The sequence below is a fragment of the Thermobia domestica genome, chromosome 2, assembly GCF_964235325.1.
Source record: "Thermobia domestica chromosome 2, izTheDome1.hap1.1, whole genome shotgun sequence".
Lineage (NCBI taxonomy): Eukaryota > Metazoa > Arthropoda > Insecta > Zygentoma > Lepismatidae > Thermobia > Thermobia domestica.
The window spans coordinates 219,879,869-219,894,420 of record NC_137455.1 but is presented as its reverse complement, the minus strand read 5'-3'; the positions used below and the strand labels follow the sequence as shown (position 1 = coordinate 219,894,420).

Genomic DNA, 14,552 nt, shown 5'->3' with positions numbered 1-14,552 from the left:
TTATAAAAAAGGTTAATGCTCATAAGAAGTATAAAAGAACCCAATCTCTTCAAGAATATAATGTATTCTCTAAATTTCGTTCTGGTTTTAAGAAGCAACTTACTATTGATAAAACTAAATATTATAATAAAATTGAGAATAGTTTAAAAAATAATCCTAAAAGATTTTGAAAGTACACGAATAATAAAATAAATGCTAAAGATGGACATAAGGCAATATTAGTTGAGGACGAATTTCTCTCTGATCCTCAACTGATATCTGAAGCTATGGCCAAACAATTTGTAGCTGTTTATCATAAAGATGATATTAATGTGAATGATGATAATGTTACTTTTATGGCCACTCAATTTTGTAGTAATCAAATATTCTTTTCTACTAAACAGGTAATTGATGTTATTAAATCTTTAAATGTTAAAGCTTCTGTAGGTCTTGATCTAATTCCGATTTTTATAATTAAAGGTATATCTGAAATAATTGCACCAATTTTGACATCATTGTTTAATTGGAGTTCAGCTTCTCATTTCTATCCTAATGTATGGAAAACTGTTGTTGTAACTCCGATTCCGAAAACTGATGGAAGGTTCGTAACTGATTATAGACCTATTTCTATTCTTGATGTAATAACTAAAATTTTTGATCAGCTTATTTACAATTATTTTTATAGTTCTGTTGGACACTCTATCATATCCGAACAGTATAGTTTTCTGAAGGGTAAATCAACTGAACTAAATTTGAATAAATTTTTGACATTGGTTTCTCCTGTTGCGCATAATCGTGGTCAAGTGGATACTATCTTTTTTGACTTTGCTAAAGCCTTTGAGAAAATGTCCCATCATATGCTTCTTAAGAAACTTCATTCCTTTGAAATTCCTAAATTTTTAATACATTGGTTCGCTTCCTACTTGTTTGATCGTAAATTTGTAGTTAGATATATGGGTTGTAAGTCATCTGTGTACAAGATTTCTTCGGGTGTTCCTCAAGGATCCAACTTGGTTCCATTATTATTTTTAATATATGTGAGTGATATTGGCAATTATTTGAAATGTCCTTTTTTACTGTACGCTGATAATCTGAAGATATTTTCAGAAATAGTAAGTAATCAGGATCACCTTAAATTACAAGCCGATATTAACTCAGTTTATCAATGGTCCGTACAAAATGTACTTCCCTTGAACATGAACAAAATAAAAATTATATCGTTCTCTAGGAAAACGAATATATCGTATTTTTCATACTCAATAAATCAGCATACAATTCAACCTATTTCAATCAACAAAGACTTGGGTGTTATGATGGATTCTAAGTTACTTTTTGAGCATCATGTTCCTACCATGGTTTCCAAGGCTAGAAGGACTCTGGGACTCATCAAATGGGTTGCTAGAGATTTTAAAAACATTGCAACATGTAAAATCTTATATTGTGCATATGTTCGATCCCATTTGAAATTTGCTAGTTTAATCTGGAATCGCAATCTTACTAGTATCACTCAAGTTCTGGAGTAAGTTCAGATTTCTTTCTTGGCTTGGTTAAAATATAAATTTAAATTATACGATATGACTAATAGGGAGATTGTTGCTAAACTGGATTTACTAGTTCTTGAAGTTCGGCGAAATTTAAGGCAAATCAAATTTATTCATGATATAATACATGCTAGAGTGAATTTAATTGAATATTTATATATCAAAGTTCCCCTGTATAAGTCTAGGGTTTTTGTTCCATATTATGTAATAATCAATTGGTTGGTTCTCCACTATTTACTAGTGTTGACAATATAAATAAAAAATTTCTTAAAATTGATTTCTTTGATCCGAATTATACAATACTCAAAAAACAATATTTGGAATGTTTTATTTAATAAATATACAAAATTCACCATGGTTTGGTATATTGTCTATTGAATTTTCATTGTTATTCTTTTATCTACATTGTTTATGTTTGTCCATGTATGTTATTATAAATCTTTTCTAATTTGTTTATTGTTATTACGTTTAATATATTTAAGTCTTAATAATACATCCTGTTTAATTTAATAGTTATTGAATCAAGGTTTTTTGTAATTTCATTTTATAGTTTAGTTTATATCAAACTTATATGTAACATTTTTATTTACTTTTTTGTATTTGGTCGTGATGACTTGATGTATTTTTAATTTCTTTTGTTTTGTTTGTATTTTTCTCGCATTATTGTATATTATTGTATATATGACCATTTTTGCCTTGGCTGTAGTCTTTATCACCTACAATAAATAAATAAATAAATTATTATTATTATTATTATTATTAATATTAATATTATTATTATTATTATTATTATTATTATTATTATTATTATTATTATTATTATTATTATTATTATTATTATTACTTTATAGAAAAAGTATTTTAATCAGTAAAATAGTCATCGATTCATCTTATTTTCATTTAATCATGAAGTTAGTCTAATTTTTATTTTATTATCCTTTGTATTTTTAACTGAGAGATATAGATTGTTGAATTTCGGTATTAACAATGGTCACAGTAGACAGAAAATGCATGACGCAATTAAGGACAGAGGAAACACAATTCTAACTTTACAAAGTGGTTACTGATCAAATGAAAGAGGAAAGGAAGATTTGCTCAAGGGGGAGAAAAAGAGAGCGAAGCTTGGGTACTAAATGTTGGAAATCGCCAATACAATCGTTCATTATATTTCTATTTTTCTTTTCTTTTGTCATTCTTTTCCGAATCTTTCTTCCAGCGGCCTGTTATTTCCTTATTGATTAGCAATGAGTGCTGACGGATTCTGTGAGGACTTGTCTTGCAGTAGGCAGGCGCCGCTCGCCGACGCTTCCACCCGAGCTAAGCTGGCAGTTAGTCGTGCGCCTCTGTGCCGTCAACAACACCGAGAGTCCTCTACCGGTCACAAGTAACAGCCGTTTCTCTAGTTTTACCGCCGGAAAACTTGAAAGCGCGCGCGAGAGAAGATTCTAATCCCTATATTTTCCCTTTCTTTCTCTCCCCTTTCATAAAGAGAAAAAGAAAAATCTTACTTCGTTTAGAGATGTGTTTACGTGTCTTTAAGTCAGGCGCGGAAAATTAAAAGGAAAAAATATTCGTTTAAAACATGACACGTGCTTTAGGGCACATAATATTTTAGGATTCATAGACGAAACCACTCCGATGAAAACACACGACCTCAAACAAAAATACTAAAAATAAGTTTCAAAAAGTTCAAAGATATACGACGAAGAACATTTTGTGTCTTACTGTGCATGGTGACAGCTACTGAACAGCTGTTCCCTGGATTTTAAACAAGGAAGAAGGAGTGCTTTTTTTAAAAAAAGAAATACCTTTACAAGGACAGTTTTCAGAAGTTTCCTGTAAGGCCTTATAGTGTTACCTAAGTGGTTACATGTGTGTTACTGTGTTTGTCACTTAATTCATGTTAGTGCAGGGATAATGTAAATTATAAAGTTACATTAAAAAAAAAAAAAAGAAGAAAAAAGAAAGGGATGTGTTCCATCTCTGACAGATGATCGGATAAACATTCTTTTCTCAAAACATAAATGTAAATATGTAACTCAATATAATGAAAAGAATGCATTTTACTACTATCAAGTATATCTTAAAACTTGCTGATGTTTAAAGCTGCAAACACCTGATTATTAAATTTGAATTAACGCATTATCATTTCAGTGGAGGAGGGCAGAATATATTTTTATGTGTCTCTTATTGTGCAATGAATCACTTCTTCACGAGCTGAACAAATATCCACCTTCGCTTCATCTCGTAGCACCTTGATTTCCATAACGAGCCCTACATCACTCTTGTGCGTGTCGCTTACAGAAGAACATATGTAGTGGAGAGCGTGCCTGTTGCCAGCAAATCAGAAACATGTTTCTTTTTCTTGTGTAACCAAGCAGGATCTACACCCGGTAGCAACTGTACTGTACAGCTGTCCAGCATATTTCTTAGTCTAAAAAGTTTCTTCTAAGACAGTGGGGAAGAAGAGGTACAGTGACCCCTTTCCTCTTTACATCTCTTCCACCCCTAGTAGAGCCGGAAATTCAGGGTAATTATAGGTTGAGAAGTGAGTGTATGAGAATGTATGTGTAAAAGATTCATCATACAAGAAAAGGATATAGAAAAAAGAAAAGAAACTAGTTGTGTGGTGCTTGACTCTTTTGGAAGAGGACCAAAAACGTGCTCAGATCTGTTCTTATGTTTGCGCATCCGTTTCTGTCAGCCGGATGAAAATTTAAAATGGAGTAATCAGTGAGTGGATGCAGTAATTCTATTGTTTTGTTCATTAATGAACATATAAAGTTATTATCTTTTCATCTTCTTAAAAATTTGGTTTTCAGACGGAAGTCCATTTTGACAAAAAAAAAAAAAGTATATTGGTTGCAGAAATCACTGGTGACATTGAATGAGTGTGAGCGGAAGTAAGCTCCAACTTGTGCCAATGCTGTCTTTGTGAATGAAAGAACACCCAGTGGGGGTGTGTTCTTTGTGTGAGTGCGTCGACAGTGTATTTCTTTCTTTTCTTCATTTTCTAAAAAAGAATCTTACTTTGGCACTGTTCCCCTAACATCTTTTAATACGTGACACTTAACCCCATCTAACTTCGACTTAAGGAGGAAGAATGAAAAAGAGAACAGTTTTCACTTCGTAACGTGGACTCTGTGTACTAAACCTTGTGTCGTTTGCGTGGTTGGTTTACTGGCAAAGCTATTCTCGGAATTCTGACTCGGCGATGCTTTAGTGAACAGAGAATGAGTGAGGCATCTAACAGTTCGCATATGTAAAGAGTTTCGTATATGCATGTGTGCGTTTATATGAAGATACCATTCTGACATCAAACTGATTAAAAGAAAGAAAAAAAAAGTAAGCGGCCAGTGTTACTCGTCTCTCTTTTTAAACAATCTTTGTTTGCCAACTCTTCTAATTGTTCTAATATCTTCAACAACACACAGCAGTGGGCAGTGAACTATCACCCTTTTGCTTGGAACAACAATGTTACGTATTCAACGGTTAAAGAATACAACAATAACAGTATTACAATACTTCTTTACTTTTGTTGTTTCACCTTGTCGACCGTAAACGCCGTGGAAACAAATATTTCAGTCTTCTTTAATGGATTATCTTGTTACGTATATGACGTAAATCTGTCCTGTTATAGAATGTTACTGGATTTCTATAGACTGAGTTATACTTAAACCTGCAAGATTTAAAGGATGTTTCTATCCGTGGATTCTCACTACATGCCGTGTCATTCCATTCCAATTTTATTTTTTAAGGAGTGAAAAGTTCATAGTTTATTCGGGTTCCACAAGATCTGATTAATAACAAAGCAAAACAAATATATATTTTTGTTACTTGAAAGAAAGAGAAACAAGGGAAGCATAGATAGCAAGGAAGTGTGTTTTGTGTGTTGTGTGATAGGAATCCATGTATCTTGGGAACTTAAACGTTAGCGTGAAGAGGAACACATCAACCACCATGGTTCAATGGGCATTGTCCCGAACCCTTTCTCTTCTTGGCGTTGCAATTCTCATTCACCTCATCGTCATGACATCAGTTGCAGAAAAAGGTAAGGAAATAGTTTCGTTACACATATTTGTTCTGATGAACTACACGCGATTAGGACAGGTATGAAAAATTAGGAAAATTTTCCGATTTTCACCGTTTTCATAAGTTTTATTATTTGCTTTAATTGTAGCTACTACTTTATCTTAATCATATTTTATACTCCGTTCTTCTTCCAATTTAACTTGGAACTTCAAACGGAATTCACTAAATAATTCTTACAATTCCCAGGATCCAATCTATACAGGAATTGAACGAAGTTACTTGATGCCTCTAGCGCTTATTTCTTAACCTAGGTTGGTTTCCTTAGTAGAGAGCAATTTTATACCAAAATAAAATTTGTGATTAGAATAAATTTACTAAATATAAATGGTTGCAACTGCTTGTAGAATTTACTTTTTTTTCTTTCTTCTTGTGCATAGTTCACTCTTTTCTAATCCAAACCTCTTCTCAGGAAAAGTGTAATAGATATATTTCGTGCTGTTGATATGCTACCAATGTATATTGAGAATGAATACGTTTGCTGGAGATTTAAAAAAAAAAAAAAAAATGGAATATACCATACCCATACTGCGCTAACTTTGTGAAATTCTCTAAGAACAAGAAATAATCAATTGTAAAACAACATTCTACAAAAATTGAAATCATTTTCTAGCATCTACTTATACGAGAGACTAACATACACTTAAGTGTGGAATCCGAACTACATGTGGTTCAGCCCGGATTTGAAATTGGTTTTCGCTACCCAAAGGAAAACTTCTTCATTATACTATATACGTGCGTGTGTTAATAATAAACCTTCAAGCTTTAAACTTTTATAAAGTTATATTTTGATATAAGTTATTTTTTGTTATATTCAGAGTTCGCTATATAAAAATGAAAACACTTAAAATTACAAGTATTGAGGGGTCAAATTATACACATAGAAAGAGACGTGATGTCTAACTTGCTTGGCTTACATGCCATCTTACTTAAGAAACAGAAGGATAATAATAATAATAATAATAATAATAATAATAATAATAATAATAATAATAATAATAATAATAATAATAATAATAATAATAATAATAATAGCTTTAGAGATAAAACTGAGACTCCCTGGAATTAAGCAAGTGAGCTACTGTTGAGGAAAGCTTATCGTAAAATCCGATCGAGTTGGAAAATGAGATATAACAATTCAAACTTGACATAGTTTCAATAATAAAGTGAAGAATATTCTTTGAGAATTTTTTTTCTCTTCCTTTCTTTTTCTTAATACTTATATTCAGTTTGTTGAATGTGTGTTTTTTCCTTTAGTCTGTATGCAATGCTGAAACTGTGAACTTATTATAAGTAAAATCTAAAGCAGTACCAACAGAGTTCGCTACGATCAAAAAGGAACGTAATTATCGTTGTTACTACGGGAGAAGCTTTTGATCCAATTTGTTACTGTAAAGATAGTTTAGTCTCTCTCGTCTAATTATAAAAAATGAATTACATGTGTTTTCCAATATGTGCGCTCATATTTATCTCGACATTTATATACTCACTATACCTTCTAATACGAGACGTAAAAGCAATCACATTTCTGTACCGATGAAAATTCACTAAAATAAGAAAACTAATGTTTAATTATACATTCAAATGAAGATAATAAAGAGATGCTATACTGTTTCAACTACGCACATACCGCAGGAAAACAAATTGCATAATGCACGAAAATGAATATAGGCTATGAAACAATTTACTGTACAATCAACGTTAATAATAATAATAATAATAATAATAATAATAATAATAATAATAATAATAATAATAATAATAATAATAATAATAATAATAATAATAATAATAATAAATTAAAAGTGGAATTGTATGAATCAAAATAATAGTGCTTCGGTTGTGATTTCAAAAATATCGTTATAGGAATCCCAAATTTTCTCAAATTTGTAAATTTTCATTAATATTAGTGATCCAGCAAATAATTCGTTACGCTATTACGGTAGACGTACATCGCAGCAGCATTATCGTAAACTGCTATTGGTTGACGAAGCAATGATATTTCAGAAAGTGTTCCATGGACCGAAACAGATAATAATCCGAAGGGAACGGTCAGAACTGTATGGTGGTAGATGTGGCATCAGTTCGATACCATCAAGTTCTGTGCAGTAGCTATATATATCGTTTTTCGAGCTGAGTGAATTTTGCGCTTTTTATTAACTAATGCAAGATACTTTTTAGAGTAATACAGTCAACATCGTCTTCGACTGTTGAATAAGTGTAGGTATTGGTGGTTCACTTCACCGTTAGCAACGAACTCGAATTGTGTTAAATCATCGTATTTCCAGTATATAAAGAACATGGCTTTATGCTCGAAACGGATCTGTTTGATGACCACGGATTAGTTTCAAGAAACCCACGTGACGAGAATTTTGCAGTAGTTGTCGGCACACACTTGCTCTCTTCTGGGCCTGTGGAGGGGGCATGATGCATTAGCGGTATAGCACATATTTCTGGTCTATGGGGTCCCTGATTCGATCTCCGGCAAAATAAGAGTGGTTGACAGTATCATTTCTGTGTTTTTTTCGGGGTACTACAGTTTCCTCCTACTTTCTTATTCCACCAATTCATCCTTCATCATTCACCTGCTTTAATCATTGATTCCCTTAAGCTAAAGGACATAATCGTGGGACGTTAAACTGAAATATTTCATCTTCATTTCCATTTTCTTCCAGGCCTGAGCCGGGGTCAACTCAGCTGGCACATGTAGCAGCTTCCGATGTTTTTTTTTTTTTTTTTTCGAGTTCGTAAAGATGACACACTCAGTCGACTGGGACATGGTTTGACAATCTTCGTGTAGTGGTGGATGGGTTTTCTTTAATGTCGTATCGTATGATCTCACAATTTGTTACCCTGGAGCAGTTGGACCTTTGCTGATCTTCGACATGTCTAATGGTTCACTCCAATTTTTTCCTTTGCAAGACAAATCTTTTGGGTTGTCACAGCTACGTTATGTCCGAGTTTGAACTCATACAGTAACAGCTTACGTGTCAAACGTTGTTGTGCATTCTTCATCACTGTCATCCAAACTGACTGAAGATACTAATGGAGTTGAGTTGATTTTGAGTTTAACGTCCCGTTCAGCAGCGAGACTATATGGGACGTGGACCTACTGATTAACGTTGAATCCGAATCACATGAGCTCCCGCTGGAAATCAAACCCGCGTCTCCCCCGCCAAAGGCGCATACAGTAACCGCTTAGCCACGAAGGAGCTCACAAGATACTAATGGAGTGGCGCTTTCGTGTCAAATAGTTTGCTTGCCATACTACATCTTGGGCCACTTTGAACTTGTACTTACGGTCGATCATGGCATATATACGCACCTGCTGTTTAGATTGTGGGAACATTGGAAAACTTATGATTCACCTTTATATTTAGACAGCTCAGGAACCACGGCAGTAAATATATGACAAACAAAGTCTATATTTTCCCCTTGAACTAATAATTAGTATAGGTAATTTGATGTAGCTTTCTTGAATTCTGGTCCAGTAAAGTTGATATTATCTTAGTTCATTGTTTAAACAGACCGTCTTGAGAACTGACTGGAAGTTCCAAACCAATAATAATTCTGTTTATCGTCAACTATTCTAGTAAAATATTGTTATGTTTTGGTACTATCTCTTTAAGCATTTTAATAACAAATAAATAAATTCTACTGTGTTACTAGTGTTCAAAAAAAATATAAGATCACATACGTAGGTTTTGACAGAATGGAGAGCAACGAATAACTTTGCAAACCGAACAGTTGAATCTGAACCCGGGCGTCTCTGGCGCTGGGAACGAGGGTACTCGTCGCCCCAATATTTTGAAGTACAACATATTAAATATATATTTTTTTAATTTAATTATTTACTAACGATAGAATAACATATAAATATAATATTTTTTATTTGGAATATAATATTCAGGTTGTGAAACGATTATAACAGAGTTCTTGATATACCTCAGGGGATCCGTGAAGGTACAGAAAGGTAAAAATGGAACCGAAGATAATAAAGAGGTTGGACTAGGAAGTACCATTTAAATCAATTTCTTTGATGTCTCTCCAATATTAGTACACGCCAGAGACGCCAGTGTTCTGAACGATAACTACAATGTACACAACGTTTTAAGGGGAGACTGATATTGAAGTATTCCCTCGTGAAGTTCTTCATAAGGACACTAGCAAAATGGCAATACGTAGTATAGTTAATGCCATATACTCTAGCCCAAAATCATCAATAATTCTTAAACTTATTTTCTATTTAACTAAAATGTTGTCGCACGTTAACACATATATCAATTGATAAATCACATCAATGTTAACAGAATGACGCGCTCAGAGGAAAAACCTTACGCGAATTTCCTAGGAAATGTACAAAATGAACGTTTATGGCGATGCAAATTGCGTAGTTTGTTGCCAATAATAATAATAATAATAATAATAATAATAATAATAATAATAATAATAATTCATATTCGTAGTGGAACAAATTGTTTCTAGCTATAATTGTGTACTACTTAAGCTGTTAAAATCAAATCTTGTTTTCCCTTAACAGTGACCTTACTTACAGCTGTGATACACATACTCCAACAATTACGGACATTACTACCTTAATATCTTGCAACATTTGGTTATATTAATTCGATTTTCAACATTGGTCATCTACCTTCCCAAAACTAGATAGTATGGGCAAACATTCGAAGAGTAGTCAAAGTTTTATAATAGCCCGAAATGGTTACAATTCCATAATATCCATCATTTTGATTAGTTCAGAAGTCCATACTTTAAAATTAATTATATATATATATATATATATATATATATATATATATATATATATATATATATATATATATATATATATATATATATATATGACAACATAAATATATAAACGAACAGTGGAAAATTGTCAGAATCATCTATAGAATAACACAATTAAACAGTTCTATAATGTGGGATACATAAAGTTTTAAAGACAGTTAAAATAACGACTTTTTATAGCACGTGAAAAGTAGCATCTCAGGGTGAAGGCTTCTCTAACGGAACAAGCAGTTACACGTGGAATGTTTTATTTCATCTTGTAACCGGAAAAACATTAATACTGTTTTGTGTAAAAGTAAGAAATTTGATGCTCCAGAAACTGTTATCCAATTATTCAAAACTCACAATTATACTCTAGAAATATGCCTCCCTTTTTCAGGTTCTGGTTCATAAGATAAGTTAACGATGTAGTGGGCTTTTCATAACCAAGTGTATTTTCTGGAAAATGACAAGATGGAGCTTAAGACACCTAATTATTTCGTACGTTTGAAAGCAGAGGAAAGTGCCACATTCATCAAACCATCACACAGAAATACTATATACGTATTTTACTGTTATTAACGTTTAGTGAAAAAACGTATCAAAAAGTGAAGTATATAAATAAGCTGCACAAAATGAAAAGAATGAGTGTAAATCCTCGTGCGCAGTTTTCGAGAAAATCAATGCTCCTTTTTATTTTATTTTTAATTTATAAATCGGAAAATTAACGCTTTATGATAACCATACCATCTGTTTAGATGAAACTTACTGAAGCATACACTAATCAAACTTTTCAGGATGAAACTAGAAAGACGATTGTATAGAGTAATGGTTCTCAGTCTATGTGTCGTGACCCAGTGGCGTGTCACACAGTCCCCTAAGATGTCTCGAAATTTTAGAATTTAAAAATCATGAAGAATTTAATAATAATTAGTTACAAACGATACAGATTGTAGCAGTCAACATCTATTACAAAAAATAATAGGTTTCATTATGTTATTGTTATTATTATTATTATTATTTATAATAAAAATATCAAACAACTATGTCGCGATGTTCTGGGCGTTTGTAAATTTTGTCATCATCAGTGAAAAAAGGTTGAGAACCACTGGTATATTGAATATGGATAATGAGATGTAGCCCAGAATTATGATTAATTCTTAAATTTTCATATTTGTTTATGTTTCTGTTGTCCAAAGATAAGACTATATCAATTCGATAAATCACATCGAGATAAACAAAATATCATGCTTGAATGTGAATTAACATGAGTAGCTTTTGAGAAAATTGAAAGAAACTCATTTTTATGGCATTAGAATGCATTTTGTTTTTTGCTAATCTTTTGCAGTTAATAGTTTTTGTTCTACTGGAAGAGTATTTTATTAACCACTAGCATCAATTACTCGCTTCACTGGGTTAAATAATAATTTAAAAAAAAATATGTTCCGTTAGTCAGTCACTTTTTACTAATGCTAAAACGCTCTCTGATGTCGGTCACTTTCGATCATTTTATATTTCTCCCCCTTCTTCTCCTCCATGTTGCGTGGCTGAATAAACGACATCGGAAGTGTCACTGTTCATCACAGCGATCCCAAAAAACATGGATTCGACACTGATATTGGTCATTTTCTATCATTTTTACATATCTCCCTTTCCCAAGTTACGGGCGTGAATTTGGATTTAAACGGAATCGAAAGTGTTACTGTTCATCTCTGTGACCCCGAAAACTATAGATTCGACAATAATATCTATCATTTTTGATCATTTTTAAGTATCTCCTCTACCCTAAGTTGCACCGTCAAAGTGATATGACAGGAAAAATAGTGCCAGTTCCAAACTTCATCTCTGTTGAAAATTTGACTGAATCAGTCGGGTAGTTCAAAAGTGATGAAGTCGCAAAGACAGTCACTTTCATGTTCATTTTTAAACATATCTCTGCCCCTCCCTCTTTCTTATGTTGCGCTGTCAAAATGAAACAAAGAAAACATTCCGGGCCCAAACATTATCTTTGTTGTAAGTTTGATCGAAATCGGTCAGGTGGTTCAAGAGTTATTAAGTTTTATTCATTTTTATATATTTATCTTCCTCTCTTCCTCCAACCCTGAGTTCTAGCGTCAAAGAGAAATTACAAAAAGTTCGCAGCTTTGAACCTTATCGTTCGAGTAGTTCAAGAGTTATTAACTCACGAACATAGTCACTTTTATATATACATACATATTGAATTTTGTATATCTCCCCTCCTTTGCCCTCCCCTACATTGCTCCAACATAGTGAAATGATAAAAACATCCCATTCACGAAGCTAGGTTGAAAATTTGATCGAGGTTGGTCGTTCGGTTTAAAAGTCATTAAGTTTTATATATATATATATATATATATATATATATATATATTTGCCCCTTCTCCCCTTCCCCTAAGTTACATCAACAAAGTGAATAGACAAAAGCACTAAGGACTTGGTGACTTAGTGCGTATTATCCTTCAAGCAATGTATCATGATTATATTATATTAACTTTACTATTTCTATAATACTCGGTGACCTGTAGTTGTTGTGAAATAAAACCTTGTATAGCGCTTTAATTCACCTGAATATTTGTCTTTTCCGTTCCAAATATTTTTTTTAACATTTTATTTTCGAAACTCCTCAGTTCCCGTTCTTCTATTCGTGTTAGGGATCAACTTCCACATTAATTCAAAATAATGGGCGGATTGAGCTCTTATTGATTTTAATGTCTTCGATATTTGTTAAGACAAAATGTTTTTCTGTAGGGTAAATTTTAGTACATAAATAATCAGCAATACTTTTCTTAAATATAAACATTAAAAGCAGCAATTGTTTGTTACTCCAGCTTGATAGCTGAAAGGAACAGCGATGCTTTCTCAACATCAGGTGCAAGCGAATTGGCATACGAATTTAAAGTTTACACGATTATGTCTGTTAGAAAAGCTTCCCTTCCTGTGAAGGTCAACGACTTGCTTTCCCCTTTTGCAGTGGTAAGTGGTGGGAGGTAAAGGAGTTTCCTATCAGATTGCCGTAAACAGACTATAGAAGCAACTATGTCCTTGTAGTACTTAACGGGTATTATTCTGGACTCGAAAAGACTATAAGTATTTGTAAAGTACTTTCACCTATATTTTCAGAAAATGTATAGAAATAGGTTAATTTTATATGAAGAGAAAGATTACAGATGATGTGTTAGATCAAATATTCATGCTATATCAATCACTTCTCTGCTAAACAAATATAGTTTTATTAAGAAAATGTACAAATGTATGTTTAGTTATGGAATTTAGAGGGGACCGGAGCCGGTGGACCCCCAGCGTGAGTGCGCCCCTGGTTCCGCGTAAATCGCATTCTCGCGATACACCTCCAGATACCGAACCGGATTGTCCTCATGCTCAGATTCGAGCTGACTCTGCTCTACCTACAGAGGTACCAATATAGTTCGAAGATGACCGCTGAACGATCCCTCAAGTTTTAACGTCTCTTCATCACGTTCATATCCGAGCCGTATTGTGGCCTCATTTCTTGATTCCTCCTATGTGCTTTTCCCTTGTCTATTGTTACTAAAAGAATATTTCGTTCCCAGTTGAATTGAAATTCCGAGATGTATTTGACACATCTTTCATATTTCATACTAACTTCTCCCTTTCTTTACCTTTGCTACGTAGCCCACGTCAAAGAAAATTAATATCCTACTGTATTACTAATTTTACTCTATGACTTTTTATTGCTGTGTTTGCGTGTTTTCATTCCCATGTTTTATTTCATGACAACTTGCTACTGAATTTTAGACACTGAAGGATGCAGAAAAGTCTTTTGTATTATAATGCATCCACCCCTATTCTTTTACTTTTACTCCGGATCACAACCATCTACAGAAATTTGAGGGGGATTAAATTAGTTAGTGGGGCACAAGTCCTGGACAATTTTAAACTGTTCTATATCTTTAATTATTATTCGGATCTTGTATGCATGGTAACCACAATTTTCAATATAACCCTTCGCACAAGAGATCTACTGTAATAATAATAATAATTGATATTTTAGAAAAGTTTTTTAACCTACTATATATATATAAAGTGTTCAAAGAATCTCTTTTATTGATGTCTGAGGGACTTCTTATAATGAATTTCTTTATACTGAAATATGTT

At 32.8% G+C, this 14,552-nt stretch overlaps 1 protein-coding gene across 1 annotated transcript in view; it reads left to right on the top strand.

Moving 5' to 3' along the window:
* The first annotated feature begins 2,779 nt into the window (after positions 1-2,779).
* Positions 2,780-14,552, top strand: part of LOC145678378 (limbic system-associated membrane protein-like) — an 869,469-nt gene continuing 857,696 nt past the window's right edge. The window contains exon 1 of the mRNA XM_081748453.1: positions 2,780-5,571. Within this exon, the coding sequence (XP_081604579.1) occupies positions 5,430-5,571 (142 nt within the window). The 5' untranslated portion in view covers positions 2,780-5,429. The remainder of the gene's footprint in view (positions 5,572-14,552) is intronic.